This window comes from Canis lupus, chromosome 12 (genome assembly GCF_003254725.2).
Source record: "Canis lupus dingo isolate Sandy chromosome 12, ASM325472v2, whole genome shotgun sequence".
NCBI lineage: Eukaryota > Metazoa > Chordata > Mammalia > Carnivora > Canidae > Canis > Canis lupus.
Genome location: NC_064254.1, coordinates 12,786,051 through 12,803,449, shown reverse-complemented (window position 1 = coordinate 12,803,449; position 17,399 = coordinate 12,786,051). Strand labels below are relative to the sequence as shown.

General features: G+C 56.6%; 2 protein-coding genes and 1 long non-coding RNA gene across 7 annotated transcripts; 2 read left to right on the top strand and 1 right to left on the bottom strand.

Annotated features, from left to right (window-relative positions):
- Positions 1–35: 35 nt before the first annotated feature.
- On the bottom strand, positions 36–5,541 carry LOC118350399 (uncharacterized). Of its 4 annotated transcripts, none has more exons than XR_004804097.2 (4): positions 5,224–5,541; positions 2,690–2,793; positions 1,558–2,585; positions 36–415 (listed from the first exon to the last, which is right to left on the bottom strand). It is a non-coding gene; the product is annotated as an uncharacterized LOC118350399 (long non-coding RNA). The 4 variants fall into 4 exon arrangements; XR_004804098.2 differs by lacking the exon at positions 36–415 and adding an exon at positions 1,014–1,448; XR_004804096.2 differs by lacking the exon at positions 36–415 and having other exon boundaries at positions 1,014–1,705; positions 2,459–2,585; positions 5,224–5,532.
- NFKBIE (NFKB inhibitor epsilon) lies at positions 4,629–13,062 on the top strand. Its single transcript, XM_035697520.2, has 6 exons — positions 4,629–5,247; positions 7,724–7,826; positions 8,748–8,970; positions 10,249–10,337; positions 10,498–10,737; positions 11,958–13,062. The coding sequence occupies exons 1-6, from the start codon at positions 4,880–4,882 to the stop codon at positions 12,021–12,023; spliced, it is 1,089 nt and encodes a 362-aa protein (XP_035553413.2). The 5' UTR covers positions 4,629–4,879; the 3' UTR covers positions 12,024–13,062.
- A 595-nt stretch (positions 13,063–13,657) lies between these two features.
- SLC35B2 (solute carrier family 35 member B2) lies at positions 13,658–17,178 on the top strand. Of its 2 annotated transcripts, none has more exons than XM_025418904.3 (4): positions 13,658–13,813; positions 14,362–14,555; positions 14,724–14,878; positions 15,620–17,178. In XM_025418904.3, exons 1-4 carry the CDS (start codon positions 13,803–13,805, stop codon positions 16,556–16,558), a joined length of 1,299 nt encoding a protein of 432 aa, XP_025274689.1. In that variant the 5' UTR covers positions 13,658–13,802; the 3' UTR covers positions 16,559–17,178. The 2 variants fall into 2 exon arrangements, with proteins under 2 accessions (XP_025274689.1, XP_025274690.1); XM_025418905.3 differs by lacking the exon at positions 13,658–13,813 and adding an exon at positions 13,874–13,907.
- The last annotated feature ends 221 nt before the right edge of the window (positions 17,179–17,399 follow it).

Below are 17,399 nucleotides of genomic sequence, written 5' to 3'. Positions count from 1 at the left end.
GGGCTCGGGGCTGGGGGTGGGGAGGCGGGCTAGGGGGCCGGGCCGGGGGGGCCGGGGCCGGGGGCGGGTGTCACCTTGAGGCCCTCGCGGCGCCGCTCCGCCTCCCGCCCGCTCCCGCCGCCGCCTTTTGTCTGAGCCGAGCTGGAGCCAGCGCGCCCCCCCTCTTCCTCCCAGCGCTGGAGCCCCGCCCCCGGCCCCCCAAACTCCGCCTTCCCCAAGCCTACCTAATAGCCACCCCCCAAAGAGGAGAAGCAACAGGGGCTCCCCGCACCCCTTCCCCACTCCCAGCCCTGCTCACCGCACCACCCCCCATCCTGGGAAGATCTGTGCCGCAACTCCTCTCAGTCCCTACTCCGCGGAGGGGGCGCCAGCGGCTCAGCCAACATCCCTCCCCATCCCTGGTTCCGGCAAGTTCCTGGGGCCAAGGGTGGGGAGAGGAAATTGAACCTTGGAGAACCCCAGGGAAGATCCTTATTCCCAGTTGGGTGGTAATGGGTTAATGCAGGAGCCAGCCTTCAGAGGCCAGACTCCAAGTGAACAGGGACGGAATCTGGTGAAAGGGAAAAGGATTGGAGCTAGATGTGAGAAAGGACTGGCAGAGGGCAGAGGGGAGGACCTTGGAACCAGGCTTCACAAAGCCATCTTCCTTCCCTAGAAGAACAGCCCCCAAAGAAGCAGTGAAGCATGTACATTGCCCTCGGCTGGAGATCAGGAGGCCTGAGTTCTAATTCTTAATCCTGGCTCTGCCATTAAGAGGTTGTGTGACCTTGGGCAAGTGCTTTCCCCTCTCTAAGCCTTAGCTTCTCATCTGTGCATTGAAGGAGTTGACTGCATCTCTAAGGCTCTGTGCAGTGAGGAAGTTGCCTGGAGAATCTCTAAGGCTCTGACCACCTTCTGTGGGTGTAGGAGGCAAAAATCATAGACCCCAGGCCAAGCGGAGTGACTGCAAGTTAGCCTACCCCTTGCTACCATCCACCCACACTGCTTTTCCCTATGTACTGCCTGGGACAGGCTGAAAGAAGACACATTTATTCCTTCATTCACTCCCGGATGTATCCCTTCAATAAACAGGTATTAGGTACCTAGTGTATACCCTATTCAGAAATGAAACATACAATATTCTACCCTAAAAGACCACAAAGTTTCATGGGGAGGGGTACCAATCATTAGCATAAAACAGTATAAAGGCTATGTGTATTCAATCTGTGTGTGCACAGTCACTATGGAATCCTACCCTGCCGTGTGCTACATTAGAGTCTTCAACACATATAACTGCTTTCCCATTTACCCACAAGGAACCAAAGTAGAGGGAGGTTGAGTGACTTACTCAAGGTCACCTGCTAGTACTCACAGAGCTAGTCCTAGAATCCAGATCTTTCCCATTCCAAAGGCCGTGGGGTTATTTGTGGGCAGGAAGTTAGTTTAAAGGAAACTTTGGATAATCTGGTCTTTGGGACAGGGGACAAGAGCACTCAGCTGATGGGATGGTCCTGCCCCTCACCTGAGGCTGAATAGCCACTGCCTCTGCCCCCCCATCCCCATCCCATACACACTCACTCCTGGTCTTGCTTCTAGTCTTCTCTTTGCAGGCAAGGTGCTTCAGAACTATTCCAGCCTGCATGATCCTCCACCACCAGTCCATCGGTAAATCCTCCCAAACAGAGGAAGGGTGTGGTCCTGAAGAGGCTGGCCTCTCCCTCATTCCCTTGGCAGAGGAGGAATCTCATTTGGTGGCTCACTCCAGTGTCTCCTATCCAGGCTTTATGGGAAGTCCTACCTCACATCTAACTCCAACCCCTCTTCTGGTCTCACTCAGCGAGGTCCACCTAGTTCAGCCCTCACCACAGACAAGAGTGCAGAGTTCCTAGCCTTGCCCTTTCCTAACCCAGATAGGAGGCTCACGCTCCACATTTAGTTGTAATCTCACTCCTTGTCCCCATCCACCGCAGGGGGCTTTGGAGGAGAGCTGGGCCCAACTCCTTTGGCCAGCCCCAGAGCTTCCAAGAGATAAAAGACCCCTGACAAACTCCCCCCCGCCACCCACCCACCCACACACTTCTCCATTCACACAGAACCCTTCCTTGGAAACTCAGAGGAAAGAGGGGTGAAGGGAGGGGGGAGGAAGGAGCCAGCTGACCAGCTGGTCACCATGGCAACCGGGCCTGTTTCCTGAAGATGAGCCTAACTGGGGTGGGTGGAATCTGGGAGTGGGGGTACTACAAATGGAACCAAAAGATAACAGCGGAGAGAGGAGGACTGGAGGGGCTAAGGAGCAAAGTCAAGGCCCTGGCCACGGTGAGGCCTGAGTCAGAGTCCCCGTGTCATCTTTCCAAATGGTCCCTCTCCTCATTCTGAAGTGTCCCCAGGAAGGCTTCCAGTAGGACTGCAGGCAAGGTGCTGGAAGCGGTGAGTGACTCAATGCTGACCTCATGTGGCCAGAAAAGGGGCTGCTACACACCTGTTAGAGTTCAGAGCCAGAGGTAGGACTGAATTGGGATAGCTTTTTCCCCAAATTCAGCCTCTGTCTGCATCTGTCCAAGTTCTTGTGTCTTTGCAGTGGTTTCAGATGCCCCAACTCCTTAGGCCTTCATAAAAGAAATGAAGTTTCAGTGAACGTGTTTTTCAAAGTTTTGGATTAGGGACAGGAGAACTTGGCTCTTTCTATTTGATCTTGGGCAATTCAACTCACCTCTCTGGATTTCAGCTTCCAGACTTTAAGATGGGGATGTGATAGTGCCAGATGAAAGCCCAAGTAGTCTGGTCTGGAGTTTCTGACTGTATTTTTGCTCTAGCCTTTGAGGATGAGAGAGGAACATGTCAGGGGAGGAAGTTGCAAATGTCTGAAATCACACTGACCTCAAGGGAAGGAGATGCCTCAATTTCCTTGGGCTTTCCCCTCATGGTTTTTCACCGCCTCATGCTCAACATATCCTCTCCACTCTGATTCTCCACGGGGCTGGAGAGCAGTGGGGCATCTCCTCCTGTGTACCCACCACTCTTCTCTCTTCATTCACCCCACCAAGCACACACACTACGTACCTCTCTTCTCCCCCCAGTCCTCTTCCCTTTCCCTCACCCCACTGGGTAGTCGACCCCAAGGTGTGCCCCACACCACCCTGTTCTCACTCCTGTCTTAGCACAAGCACTCTGTATTGTAATTGACAGGGAGATTTTTGAAGGCTGGGACCAGGGGACATTTTTAAGTGTGGGTAGGGTTAGGGGTTGTTGGTTACTACTGTTACTATGATACTCAGTTTTGCTTCCAGCAGAAAGACCAATGTCAGGCATATAGGAAACTCCCCATACATGTTTGTCAAATGAATGAATAGATGGATGAATAAATGAGGTTGCATAGAAGAAGGTAGTAGGAAAGCTGGTTAGTAGCTGTCTACACTCACTCCAGTTTTCTTCCTTTCCAGAGATGATTGGGGATGATTCTTCTAAGGTCATAGCTGCCCCTGGGTTGATGGCACTTGGAGTAGGGGATGAGTCATGGGGCATGGGGTTGGAGCTCACCATGGGGGAGGAGCTTGCCTATAACCTCCGTAGGCCCTTTAGGCCCAAGGAAAGGAGGGACAGGGAAAGAGGAAAGATGTGCTGGCATTGTGGCTGTGGCTGTGGTGAGGACCTCAGCAGAGCATGACCCAGGATGTCTGGGGCCTCCCCATCCTGGCCCCACCATGAGGAACTAAACTTCCCTGATCACTAGGGGTAACCAGATGTTGTAACCGCCTGGAACCAGTGTTTCATCCTCGTGAAGAATGACCACCCTGCTTTTTTTAGATAATAAAAACATGACCACTCTGCTTTTTTTTTTTTTTTTTTTTTTTTAAGACAAGAGCTTGCCTGAGAAAACTCACTTTCAAAAAACAAAACCAAGGGACGCCTGGGTGGCCCAACGGTCGGGCACCTGTCTTGGGCTCAGGTCGTGATCCTGGGATCTGAGATGGAGTCCCGCATCAGTCTCCCTACGAGGAGCCTGCTTCTCTCTCTGCCTATGTCTCTGCCTCTCTCTCTCTCTCTCTTTCATGAATGAATAAATAAATCTTAAAAAAAAATCCTCACACCCAGTTCTATGTGATTTAGGAAGTTGACCCAGGAGACCCTCTATCCAGGACCCAAAGGGAGAACTGCCCGTTTACGGGTAATAGGTATCCCCTTTCCCTACCCAAACTCCTGGGCACGGATAGATGAGAAAACCACAGAAATTGAGAAAAATGGGTAGGCGATAGGAAGCAGAGCTTTGCCATCCCATCACCTACATGCTCTCCCTGCGTGGTATGCAGCCTGTGCAGACGATTAATAAATATTCCTTTAAAAACGAATGAATGAGTGAATGAATGGGAAAAAATGAATGAAGAAATGAAGAAGGGAAGGAAAGAAAGAAAATGCATGGACTTGAAGAAGGAAGAAGGGGGAAATATGAATGAATAGATGGATGGCGGGTGGTCGGATAAATGGATGGATGGATGAATGGGTAAATTAACGCACGAGTGACTCAGGACCGGGTAACCCCGGAGTGGAAGCCAACGCGGGGGGCGGGGCAAGGGGGATTCCGGGGGGCGGGGCCTCGGCCCGGAAGCGCCTGCCGGGGGCGGGGCCGGGGCGGGGCCGGGGCGGGGCGAGGGAGCGGGTCCGACTGGGCAGTGCGGCGGCCGGAGTAGCCGCTGCCGTGGAAGCCGCCGGCGCTGCGAGCCTCGCCCGCGCCGCCCGCCGACCCCTCGGTCCCCCGCAGTCCGGGCAGGAGGCCACCCCGGGCCGGGCGCCAGCTCTGCGAGGCGGACCTGCAACCCGGAAAGGCGGCGCGGCGGAGCCCGGAGCCCGGAGCCCGGAGCCGGATCCCGCTCGGCCCCAGCCCCCGCGGGCCAGCACCCCTGGCATGTCGGAGGCGCGGAAGGGGCCGGACGAGACAGACGAGAGCCAGTATGATTCGGGCATCGAGTCCCTGCGCTCTCTGCGCTCCCTGCCCGAGCCCACCCCGGCCCCAGCCTCCAGGCCCTCGGATGGCGGCGGCCCCCAGCCCTGGACCCATCCTCCGGGAACAGCCGAGGGGCCACGCGAGAAGGAGGACACGGACGCGGAGCGGACCGACTCCACCTACGGCTCCTCGTCGCTCACCGAGCCCCTGCCCTTGCTGGGGGGCCCGGAGGCCGAGGACCCGGCCCCGCGCTCGCCGCTCCCGGCCGCGGGGGCGCTGAGCCCTCAGCAGCTGGAAGCGCTCACCTACATCTCCGAGGATGGAGACACGTGAGTATGGGGTCTGTCGAGGCTGTGCGGGGACCCCTTCCGATCAGTGCTCAGCCCTGGCCTGCGGGATCCTCAGCAGGCCGGGGGCCCACTCTGTGCGGATCCCTCACGACACGGTCGCTGGAAGGGGCAGTCCCCACTCTCTCCTCCAAACTCCAGGCTTCACTCCCAGCCCGCTCTTGAGCTCTGGCCAGCCCCGGACCGGAGGCCCTGGCATCATCTCTCTGCCCTCCCTTTGGGAGCTGGGCACAGCTGACAGGGCCCTTACCAGACACCTGGAACCCCAGCCAGCAGCTTGGAAACCTCCCAGTAACCCGCCCCTTGGAAGGGAAAAGTCCCCTGACCAGTCCAGGTTTTTTTTGTTTTTTTTTTCTTGCTGGGGGAGAAGGCATCTTTGTTTGCTCAATATCTGGGATTCCCAGCCCCTGACCTCAGAATACCCTGTGTCAAGAAACAAAAGGTGCCAGTTACAGGTTGCCAGTGCAGGAGTGGGGGGGGGGGGGCGGTCAGGAAGCTTAGGATGAGGGTGCTGCCAGGGTGCAGAGCTGAGGCTAGCTGTGAGGAAGAGGGGGTGAGCCAGGCTGGGGCACTCTTGCCCCAGCAGACAGACAGACAGGCGGCTGGCTGCCCAGCTTACTTCCTTCTCTGCTCTGAAAGGGGAAGTGAGGGCTAGAGTCAGCTTTACCGACACCCTCCACCTCCTGAATCCCCCAAGTCCCCCTCACTGTCCTGTCTGATTCCCTTATTTTACCCTCCCTCTCTTGGGCCCAGATGAAGTTTGGTGGGGATTGGGCCTGGCGGCTGTGGGGGTGGGGGCGGGGACAGGCAATTTAAGTAAGAGAAGCACTTTGTGTAGAAGGGACTGGCCATTTGAAGATTTGCCCCTTAGGGAGAAGAAACAGTGTCAGGTGAGGAGGTGGCTGGGATTTGGGGGTGAGAAACAGAGTGGGGCGGGCTGGGGTCCCAGATCAGGGATCCTGGAACGAATAGGGGTGGGGAGAGTAGAGGAGGCTGGAGTTATCTGTCCTGACCTGCTTTTTGGAGATGGGAAGGTCCTAATCCTGGGTAGCCTTTGACAAAGATAGCCAGTGGACCCAGTGGGTGGGACAGGAATGACCCCAGGCCTTTTTGTAACCTGCCCAGATCACCAGCCCTCAGGCACAGAATCAAGATGGGGCGGGGGGGGGCGGGGGGGGGGGCGCTCCATGTGGATACCTATGACTGACCTTTGGCCTAGGGATTGGAGACTTCTGACCCTGCTGTCCTTTGTCAGCCTCTCAGCTGCAGCCTTTACCTAGTTAGAGACAGGTGTGTTTAGAGGAGGCAGGGGGAGGTGGAGAAGAGGTGGCAGGACTTCCCAGGAGGTCCCAAGAGAGGAGGGGGCACTCTCTTCCCTCAGAGGTGTCTGGCCTTCTGGAAGTGGAAAGAGGAAGTGGGAGGAGGGGAGACAGGGAGAGAGGGAGGTGGCTGCAGGAATGTGACCTACAGAACAGGCCCTGGCCGAGGGGATTTCCAGAGCGGTTCCTCCGCCCTCCCTCCCTCCGCCACTCTCTCCTGGGCCTCTCCTGCCACCAAGCCTTACCCTCCTCTGGCCTGAGCAGCCCCCTCCAGGGCCCAGAGAGGCCTTTACCCAAACTACCCCTTCAGGGCAGTAAATGCCCCAAGGCAGCTGTCCTGGCCTCCACCTTCTAGCTCTGGCTTTCATTTTCCCCACCTGATGTGGGGAAACCCCAGGACTGGAACTTCCCCTCCCAGCTGCCCCCTCCCACCCTAGCAAGAGGTGAAGGCTCTTTGGCCCCCAACAGACACACATTTTCTGCACACCACAGACCTCCCCTTGGAAGCATATGCAGAGCAGAGGGCCTCTGGTCAGGCCCCACCCAGTCCCTTCTGTGTGAAGAGTGGCCTTTCTGATTCCTCTGGGATGGGCAGCAGGACAGGATGCCTCGCTGTCTCCTTGCTCCACTTCCAAGAGCTTCTCTTTTCTCTCCCCTGGAATGTGTAACATTGAGTTGCTGGGAGTCGGGGTGATCCCACGCCTCCCCTCTCAGTCCTCCTTGTCGAGGTTGGCGGAGGTGGGGAGCTCAGCCCCGGAAACCACCCCTGTGCTACCCCGGCAGCTTTCAGTTTGGCTTTGAGCTGCAGCCAGCCTGGCAGGGCCCTGGGGCCAGAGGGAGAGAGGGGTGTGGGCGGGCCGAACAGGAAGGACCGAGTCCCATCAGCACCTGGCCCACGCTGCCACTGGGCTAAGGCCCTCCTGAACGCCAGAGATGGGAACTTGGAGCTCCCAGCCCCCGGATCCTGGCTTCCCTCACCAACCCTCACTTCCTGGCTCAGACTCTCACTTCCTACACCTAGCCCACGGCTGGCTTCTGAGACATTGATGTGTTCTTCCTTCTAATCCCAGAAGCCTAGCTCACTATCTAGGGCCTGAGCCCTAACACTAACCCCTGTTCTTGCTGTGTCCCCCTCCCAGGCTGGTCCACCTGGCAGTGATTCACGAGGCCCCAGCTGTGCTGCTCTGTTGCCTGGCTCTGCTGCCCCAGGAGGTCCTGGACATTCAGAACAACCTTTACCAGGTGGGTGGGTAGATGGAGAGAGTGGGCTATGCCCAGATACCTGTACCTGCCGTTCCCAGCAGCCACACAAGCATACATAGGCTTCACACTCAGGAAACCATATGCCAGACATGGGGATAGAAGCCAATGATGCAGACATGAGTAAGACACAGTCTCTGCCCACAAGGTGCTTGAGCCTGGGCTAGGGGACTCATGTCAAACTAATTACATAGCATGGTGACAAAAGTGGTGATAGAGACACATACCAGCTGCTGTGGGATCTGGTGTCTGTGGGGAACAGCCAGGGAAGGCCTAATACAGGAGGTGGCATCTTCCTGGAGCCTTAAAAAAGGAGTATGCGGGATCCCTGGGTGGCACAGCGGTTTAGCACCTGCCTTTGGCCCGGGGTGCAATCCTGGAGACCCGGGATCGAATCCCACGTCGGGCTCCCAGTACATGGAGCCTGCTTCTCCCTCTGCCTGTGTCTCTGCTTCTCTCTCTCTCTCTCTGTGTGACTATCATAAATAAATAAAAATTAAAAAAAAAAAAAAAAGTATGCCAGGTGGAGGCTGCCTGGTACCTCTGTCTTTCCTCCCTCCAACCCTTCCTTGTCACCTGGCCCCTGGGGATAACAGAGATCTTCCCAGATGGTGAGAGGGTAGGCCCCGCCCCCATCTGTCCTTACTCCAGGGGCTAAGGAGATCTGCAAGAGAGCAGGGACCCACTTGGCTCAGCCTGCCTCCAGAACTAGGGGTCCCAAGAGCTCGGTGGGTGGTGACAGAGGGAAGGGTTTGGTAGCATTTCTGTGGAAGCCCAGGGCCATAGCCTTTATAAGCTGCCCTCAGGGAAGGTACCAGCAGCTGGTAATTCCTGGGTCTGCCCTAACATGTCCCCAGATGTAGGAGTGTGCTACAATAGCCCTGTGATCCTTTGTGCCTACAGACAGCACTCCATCTAGCTGTACATCTGGACCAGCCTGGTGCGGTTCAGGCCCTAGTGCTAAAGGGGGCCAGTCGGGTGCTACAGGATCGACATGGTGACACAGCACTGCATGTGGCCTGTCAGCGCCAGCACCTGGCCTGTGCCCGCTGCCTGCTGGAGGGGCGGCCAGAGCCAGGCCGAGGACCACCTCACTCCCTGGACCTCCAGCTGCAAAACTGGCAAGGTATGGGCAGCCTGCCTCAGGGTTCGTGGGATGAGAAGCGGCAGGAGATGGACTCCACTCTCAGGAAAAGGAGGCTCACAGCGTGTCCATCAGTGTACCTCCTGTTCTAAGCACATGGGTACTCAGTACATCTTTGCTGAATGAATGAATGAATGAATGAATGAATGAATGAATGAATTTGATTTACAATTTACTAAGAGCTACCATGTGCAAAACAGAGAGCTAAACCTTCCCCTTGAAATATTTAGTGTAGGGGCGCCTGGGTGGCTCAGTCTGTTAAGTGTCTATCTTTGGCTCAGGTCATGATCCCAGGGTCCTGGGATGGAGCCTTGCATCAGGCTCTCTGCACAGTGGGGAGTCTCCTCCTCCCTCTCCCTCTGCCATCCCCTCTGCTTGTGCTCTCTGGTTCTATCTCTGTCAAATAAATAAATAAATAAAATCTCTTTAAAAAAAGAGATATCGAATGTAACAGAGATTAGATGAACTCATTAATTCATGTAACAAAAATGTACTGAGGGCCTTCTATGTGCCAGACATTATTCCAGGAGCTGGACTTGCATCTGTGAACAAAACAGAGGATAATTGAGGCCAACAATAAATCTAAGCAGTGAGTTCCTTAGTAGGTTAACAAGCAGTAAGTGCTGCAGGAAAAGTAGAGCAGAGTGAGAACTAGAACTTGAAGGACGTGGGCGTGGGTGTGATTTTGAAAGAGAATGGCCAGGGAAACCCTCAAGAAGCAGGGACGTTTGAGCAGAGACTTGAAGGAGATGAAGGATATCACTTTGAATATAGTTGTGTAGGCAGAGGGAGGTCTACGCCAGAAAGGAGATAGAAGAAAGGCTAGGGGAGCACGGGCAGGAGGTGGCCCCTAGGGAGGGGCCTGGGGCCTGGGGATCCTGGAGAGCTCTGAAGCAAGTGGCTTTTTGGACAGGGTTTGAAGGCAGGTGGAGTTTGAGAGAGGTGGGGGGAGGGGGAGAGAGAATGGGGGAGGGGTATGTGTGTTGGGGGAGGGTGTGTGTATGTGGGGTGTCACTGGGCAACCTAACCCCTGAAGCATGAAAGTTTCAATAACATGACTCTGAAAAGGTGGAAACTTTGAGTTCCTTTCCCCTCAGACTTTTGAGGGGGTTTTTTAGGTTTGTGTTTTAACAGTCCTGTGATCAGAGGCACTGAGTGGGCAGTCAGTCCCTTGGGGCTGAGGGGTAGGGAGGTCCCTGAAGGAGGGGGTGAGAGGGTTGGTCTATGCAGATTAGCAACACCCACCTCACCCCATCCCAGGTCTGGCCTGTCTCCACATCGCCACCCTGCAGAGAAACCGACCACTCATGGAGCTACTGCTTCATTACGGAGCTGACATTGATACGCAGGTGAGGGGGCCTGTCCCACCACCTGCCCCAGCCCCAGGGAGGGGGGCGTGCCCAGCAGTCAGGAGTGGTGGCACTCCACCCTCCTATCCAGAGCCCCAGGCAAGCATGATTCCTCTAGAGGCCCTTGGCTGACAAGGCTGACACTCTTATTCCCCTCCAGGAGGGTACGAGTGGAAAGACAGCGCTGCACCTAGCTGTGGAGACCCAGGAGCGGGGGCTGGTGCAGTTCCTGCTCCAGGCTGGTGCCCGCGTAGACGCCCGCATGCTCAATGGGTGCACACCCCTGCACCTTGCGGCAGGTCGGGGCCTCAGCAGCATCTCATCCACTCTGTGTGAGGCAGGCGCCGACTCCCTGCTGCGGAACGTGGAGGACGAGACTCCCCAGGACCTGGCTGAGGACGTAAGAGGCACAGGCTCAGCTCTGCTCTCTGGGACCCTGGACCCACAGCAGAGGGTTAACAGCTGTTAACAGCTGAGAGAGCCGAGGGGTTGGGATCCCCGGGTTTAATCTGTGACTCAGCCACTCACCAGTTGTGGGACCTTGGGCAAGCCTCTGCCTCTCCCCCAGCCTGTCTTCTTAGTCAGTCAAGACCAAGGAGCTCAAACTTGGGCTCTGACAGGCGCCCTGCAGCTACAGTGGATCAGCGAGGCAGGCTAGGTGTAAGACCTAGGGGCCTGCAGGAAATCAGAGTCTATGCCCAAGGGTCACTCTACTTGGCTTCAGCAGATAGTTGCAGAGGAGGAATGTGGGCCTAGTACTAACAGGTCTTGGAATATATTTTTTAAAGATTTTATTTATTCATGAGAGACATAGAGAGGCAGAGACATAGGCAGAGGGAGAAGCAGGCTCTCTGTGGGAAGCCCTACACGGGACTCAATCCCAAGAACCCCAAGTTCATGACCTAAGCCAAAGGCAGATGCTCAACCACCAAGCCAGCCAGGTGTCACAGGTCTTGGAAATTTTAAAGAGAGATGGAACCTAGATTTCCTGTATGGTCTTTCCCATTTTAAAGTGTTCAATGTAGGGCAGCCCAGGTGGCTCAGCAGTTTAGCACCTGCCTTCAGCCCAGGGCGTGATCCTGGAGACCCAGGATCGAGTCCCACATCAGGCTCCCTGCATGGAGCCTGCTTCTCCCTCTGCCTGTGTCTCTGCCTCTCTCTGTGTGTCTCTCATGAGTATTAAAAAAAAAAAAAATCTAAAGTGTTCAATGTAAAACAGTATTCAGGGGTGTCCGGCTGTCTCAATCAGTAGAGCAAGTGATTCTTGATCTCAGGGTCATGAGTTCAAGCCTCATATTGGGCCTAGGGCCCACCTAAAATAATATTCAAAATGTTTCATAAATCCCCCCCCCAAAAAAAAATATGGGCTAGATTACCTCTGGGGGCCTTGTTAGCTCTGATATTCTGACATTATCTTAGAGAGTGAGGGCTTGCCTGAGGCTTCAGGCCTCTCCCTAGCTCAGAGGGGCCACTATTTGGGGTATTAGTAGGAAGATTTGTTTCCCAATAAACCGTCATTCAGTGGAGAGGAAAGGCCCATCTGTCTCCCCAGCTCCCTTCCCCCACTGCTGCCTTTTTCCCATGAGCCCTGATCTTGCTTCTCTCCATTCTCTTCCTCAGCCCTTTGCTCTTTTGCCCTTTGATGACCTGAAGATCTCTGGGAAGCCACTGCTGTGTGCCGACTGAAGCCAGGGCAGAGTCTGGGGCCCCGGAGGAGACTCCATCTCTTCCCATGTGGAAGTTGGGGCCATAGCTGCTGTGTATGGGGCCCAGACAGTGTGCCCTCCTGGCATCCCGGGGACTGCTGAGGCCACAGCCTGGGGCCCTGCACAGTCCTGAGCTAAGAGGAGTGATCACAAGTGAGAGAAGGCCAGTCTGGAAGGAAGACCTTCCTTGGTGGATGGAGATCCTTGAAGACTCCCAGAGCCCCAGGTATCCTGGGCGAAGCCTGTCTGCTTCTAGAAGATGGCAGGGGCTCTTGTTTCTACCCAGGTTGGGTCAGCCTGACACTGCCAACCAGTAGTAAAACATGGACTCTCTGGAGTGAGGAGAGAAACAAATCAGCAAGAGGACCCTGATGGGTTCCATCTCACTGCTGTTGAGGACTTGTAAACATTGTTGTTTAAAGACTTCACACAGAAGGCCCTGAACTGAGCCTTTGGGGAAGGGGAAGTTTCAATAACATGACACTAAAACAGCAGAGACCTTGAAAATGTACCCCCCCTCCCCCAGAGTTGTTTTGCGCATGTGCATGCCTGTGTGCATTGGGGATTTTTAGATAGGGCTGCTTTGTGACTTGATGGTAGAGGCAAGGAAAAGGAAATTGCCACCTGAGCAGGGTAGGACCTTGCTAGGTGTGTGTTGTGTGTGTGGGGAGGGGGAAGAGCTAAGAGTCCTCAGGCCTCTCTGTCTAGCACAAACCCTTGGCCTTTCTGTGAAAACCGAAGGATAAATAGGTGAAATGAGAAGACCCCTGGGGAGTAGGGCGGTGCTCCTCACTGCCCTGGAGGAGCTTGGAGAGAAGGCTAGTAACACAAAGGAGCTACGGTTCTGTATATTTTTCCTTTCATTCCACACATATTTGAAGTCCCTGTTAGATGAATATGGTCAGTACGTGGAAGGGGGAATAGACCAACACAGTCTCTGGCCACTTGGATCTTCCAGTCTAGTGAGTGAGACAGCAATTAAAATCATAAGCACCCAAATAAATATGTAATTACGTGTTGCGGTGGATGCTGTGAAGGAAAAGCCAAGTGAGGAGAAGCCGAGGCACTGGGGGCCTTTCTTTGGGTAGTCAAGGGAGCTCTGGGAGGTGAGATCTGCGCCTGGACCGGAGGAGAGCGGGACGGGGACGGGGACGGGGACAGGGACGCGGGGAGGGGGAGGGCGTTCAGGGCGAAGGCCCCTGCTGAATGGGAGGACCTCAGGGCGGGCCAGTGCGACCCCGCAGAGGCTGCGTGAGTGGGCGGCGTGGAAGAGCCAGGTCGTGCAGCGCCTCCAAGGTCCGGGCTTGTTGGGGGGCAGCCTTGCAGCCCAGCCAAGAACGGAAGGAGGGATCTTCCTGGCAGAGACCGGCAAAGGTAGCGCGAGGGAGTGGGACGCAGAATCTGTCCCCGTCCTGAGATGACAGGGGGCACCTCCCGGGTCGGCGGCGAGGGCTGAGGGCGAAGGGGACGGGCGCCCCGCCTCCCCCCGCCCCCCGCCCGGGGCAGCCCGGCTGTCGGCTCCCGCGCCGCGCCTCCCTCCGGGCCGCACGGGGGCGCTGTGGGCCGCCGGCGGCCCGGGGCGCTGCGTGGTCGCGGCGGGGGGCGGAGGGGCGGCCGCGGGGAGGGAGGCGGGAAGAGCGCGGCACTTCCGCCAGCCGCTCGCTCACTGGCCGCTGCTGGAGGCGGCGTCGGGAGCGGAGGGAGCGCGCGGCCCGGGGACCGCATTCCCCGGCCCCCTCCGCCCCACGCGGCCCGGACCATGGACGCCAGGTGGGGGGCTAGGGGAGCGGCGGGCCCACGTGACCGGGCCCCGGGCCACGTGACTGCCGCTGCCGGCCGGAGGGGCCGCGCCGGAGGGGCCGGGGTCGGGCTGCCCGGCGGCCGGAGCGGGGCGCGGGGCGGGCGCGGGGCGCGGGGCGGGCGCGTGCTGCCGCCGGGGTCCGGGGGCGTCGGGGCGGAGGACTCGGGCGCCGGGGCCTCCCGGACCCTGGAGGGCGGGGCGCGAGGAGGGGGCGCCGCCTGTGGCCCGGGCGGCCGGCGAGCGCTGGAGGGAACAGAGGGAACCTGTGTGGTCACAGGGGCGGGGCGGCCCCGGGAGGAGGGAGGGAGCCCCGCGGCCCGCGCCGGCCTCCCCCGCCCCCCAGGAGAGAGAGAGGCTCTTTGTCCGGCCGGGCTGCAGCTGAGGGGGGCGGGGAGACTCTGGGCCCTTCTCCAGCACTCCCCTCCGGAGGGCCGAGCGCCTGAGGAGCTGGACCCGGACCCGGACCCGGACCCGGACCCGACACTGACCCTGACCCTGACGTCCGCTGTCCCCGCAGGTGGTGGGCAGTGGTGGTGCTGGCTGCGCTCCCCTCCCTGGGGGCAGGGGGCGAGACCCCCGAAGCCCTTCCAGAGTCATGGACGCAGCTGTGGTTCTTCCGCTTTTTGGTGAACGCTGCTGGCTATGCCAGCTTTATGGTCCCCGGCTACCTGATGGTGCAGTACTTCAGGCGGAAGAACTACCTGGAGACAGGTATGTCCAGAAAGGGTGGGGTCAGTGCGCCAGGTCCGTTTTTTGAGTGCTGGCCAGCGCTCCAAAGAGGGAGGTAGCTTGGAGAGGGAGGGAGGGAGCGAGGCCTGAAGGCCTGACGGGGAGGTGCTGGGGAGGAGAGAAGATCTTGACCTTGTGTGCTTTTTTTAGGCAGGGGTCTCTGCTTCCCCCTGGTGAAAACTTGTGTGTTTGGCAATGAGCCCAAGGCCTCTGACGAGGTCCCTCTGACTTCGCGGTCTGAGCCTGCGGAGACCACTCCCACTTGGCAAGCCCTGAAGCTGCTCTTCTGTGCTGCGGGGCTCCAGGTAGGTAGGCAGGTGGGCTTCGCTTCTCTCCCTGGGTTGGGTCCTGGTGGACCAAGGGACTGTGTGGAACCAGTTTTCACCCCACCAGCCCCAACAGTTTGCTAGCTAGTGTGGCCCCCCTCCTCCCAGGGGCACGCGGTACCATCATCTTCTGAGAAGTGGGTGGAGGAATTGCTGTCTTGTTTTTGCCTCTTTCTTACCCTCTTTTCTGTTACGTCTTCTGTGCTGTTACTACACTTTCCCCTGCAATGATGTGTCTCATATACTGTTAACCCTCTAATCAAAGTTTAAGGAAGCCGTCCAGCCTTCCCCCCTCCCCACACGACATATGAGCAGGAGCTAAGATGCTGAGCTCTTGGCACTTTGGGGTGGGCACTACTAGTTCTGCACATGCTAACAGGTGTCCCATTTTTCTACTCCCTGAATTGATTGAGAATAGATAGGAAGATACCTGGGATGGTGCCAGCTTTAACATACCCTCAGGTGGGGTGAACAGGATCTGGACAGTCCTAAAGCATTTGTCGTTTTAAGTGTTTGACACATGCTTGAATGTGTCAAACCAGGTGAATGCAGGTTTGGGAGGGGAGAAGAAACTCCTAGTTACTAGAGGGAGCAAATATATATGCCATCCTTTAAATCGTTTAGACATTTGAGGAAGAGGGAGGTTGTCACGATCTTTTTTTGTCCACGTTTTTCTTCTCTTGCTCATTTTCTCTCCTGTCCTCATCCTCCCCTACCTAGGTGTCTTATCTGACCTGGGGAGTGCTGCAGGAAAGAGTGATGACCCGCAGCTATGGGGCTACTGCTACATCGCCAGGTGAGCGCTTCACAGACTCACAGTTCCTGGTGCTAATGAACCGAGTGCTGGCGCTGATCGTAGCTGGCCTCTACTGCGTCCTCTGCAAGCAGCCCCGCCACGGGGCGCCCATGTACCGGTACTCCTTTGCCAGCCTGTCAAACGTGCTTAGCAGCTGGTGTCAGTACGAAGCCCTCAAGTTCGTCAGCTTCCCCACCCAGGTGCTGGCCAAGGCCTCTAAGGTGATCCCAGTCATGCTCATGGGAAAGCTGGTGTCGCGGCGCAGCTACGAACACTGGGAATACCTGACGGCTGGCCTCATCTCCATTGGGGTCAGCATGTTTCTGCTGTCCAGTGGACCAGAGCCCCGCAGCTCCCCAGCCACCACGCTGTCAGGCCTCATCCTCCTGGCAGGCTATATTGCCTTTGACAGCTTCACCTCAAACTGGCAGGATGCCCTGTTTGCCTATAAGATGTCTTCGGTGCAGATGATGTTCGGGGTCAACTTATTCTCCTGCCTCTTCACCGTGGGCTCGCTGCTAGAGCAGGGGGCCCTCCTGGAGGGGACCCGCTTCATGGGGCGACACAGTGAATTTGCTGCACATGCCCTGCTGCTCTCTATCTGCTCTGCGTGTGGCCAGCTCTTCATCTTCTACACCATAGGGCAGTTTGGGGCTGCCGTCTTCACCATCATCATGACCCTCCGCCAGGCCTTTGCCATCCTCCTCTCCTGCCTTCTCTATGGCCACACTGTCACTGTGGTGGGGGGCCTGGGGGTGGCTGTGGTCTTTGCAGCCCTCCTGCTCAGAGTCTATGCCCGGGGCCGTCTAAAGCAACGGGGAAAGAAGGCTGTGCCTGTGGAGTCCCCTGTGCAAAAAGTTTGAAGGGCCTGAGGGGTGACACGGAAGAGGACCCTCACCTTACGATTTTCCTCTCTTACTGTAAACTTCTGAGGCGGTCCGCTCAAGGGCAGTTTTTTTCTCAGTATCACAATCAGCTCTGCAGGTTGGGGTTGAGTCCAAGAGGCAGCCTTCTCCTTTGCCTTAAGTCCCCCGTTCTCTAGTAGGGATTCTTCTGAGCCCAAGGGTAGAGGACCGTCCTCCTCAGTGTGGAGGGATGCTGAGAAGACAGAGGGACCTTCCAAAGCCTCCACCCCCTCAAATTCCCTGAAGTCTTGCCCTATGGGCTCCAACACCTCACCAGTGCTTGTCCCCTACCCTGAACAGCCCACCCTTGCAGACTCCCAGAGACCTACAGTTCTTACTCTGGTGAGAAAAGCACAAGTGTTGTAGGCTCCAAGTGCTGCTTTCCCAGGAGTCCGTGAAAGCGGGTGCTGTGCTGGAGGAGGGGGATGGGAGAACCCTGCCCAGTGATACCACCCTCTGCTCCTGGATCCCTAGGTTCTGCTCAAAGAGCCAGTTGCAGGTTTTGGTACCTTGGAAATGTAACTTTTTGCTCTTATAATTTTATTTTATTAAATTAAACTGCTGCAATGGGCTTTAAAGTCCGGTGTTTTGGTTGACTGAAGTGTATGCTTTAGGAAGGGGACGGATATAAAGGGTATGGTGTTACACATGCTGGTCTGAGACTACCCTTTAGAAGCAATGTTGGGTGACTTGAAAAGTGCTAAGTGGCTATAGGTGACCTTAGTTTTCAATGTACCTGAAGAATGACCAGGTAAAGCTTGGGATAGAAAAGCTAAGGAAACTCAAAAAGCAGCAGGAG

Bases quoted from the DNA above. Each gene is read 5' to 3' on its own strand.
- NFKBIE (XM_035697520.2), top strand. From the start codon at position 4,880: ATGTCGGAGGCGCGGAAGGGGCCGGACGAGACAGACGAGAGCCAGTAT. The intron at 8,971-10,248 runs GTATGGGCAGCC...ACCCCATCCCAG, and splicing joins CCAGCTGCAAAACTGGCAAG to GTCTGGCCTGTCTCCACATC. The intron at 10,738-11,957 runs GTAAGAGGCACA...TCTCTTCCTCAG, and splicing joins CCCAGGACCTGGCTGAGGAC to CCCTTTGCTCTTTTGCCCTT.
- SLC35B2 (XM_025418904.3), top strand. The intron at 14,556-14,723 runs GTATGTCCAGAA...TGCTTTTTTTAG, and splicing joins GAAGAACTACCTGGAGACAG to GCAGGGGTCTCTGCTTCCCC. The intron at 14,879-15,619 runs GTAGGTAGGCAG...TCCCCTACCTAG, and splicing joins TCTGTGCTGCGGGGCTCCAG to GTGTCTTATCTGACCTGGGG.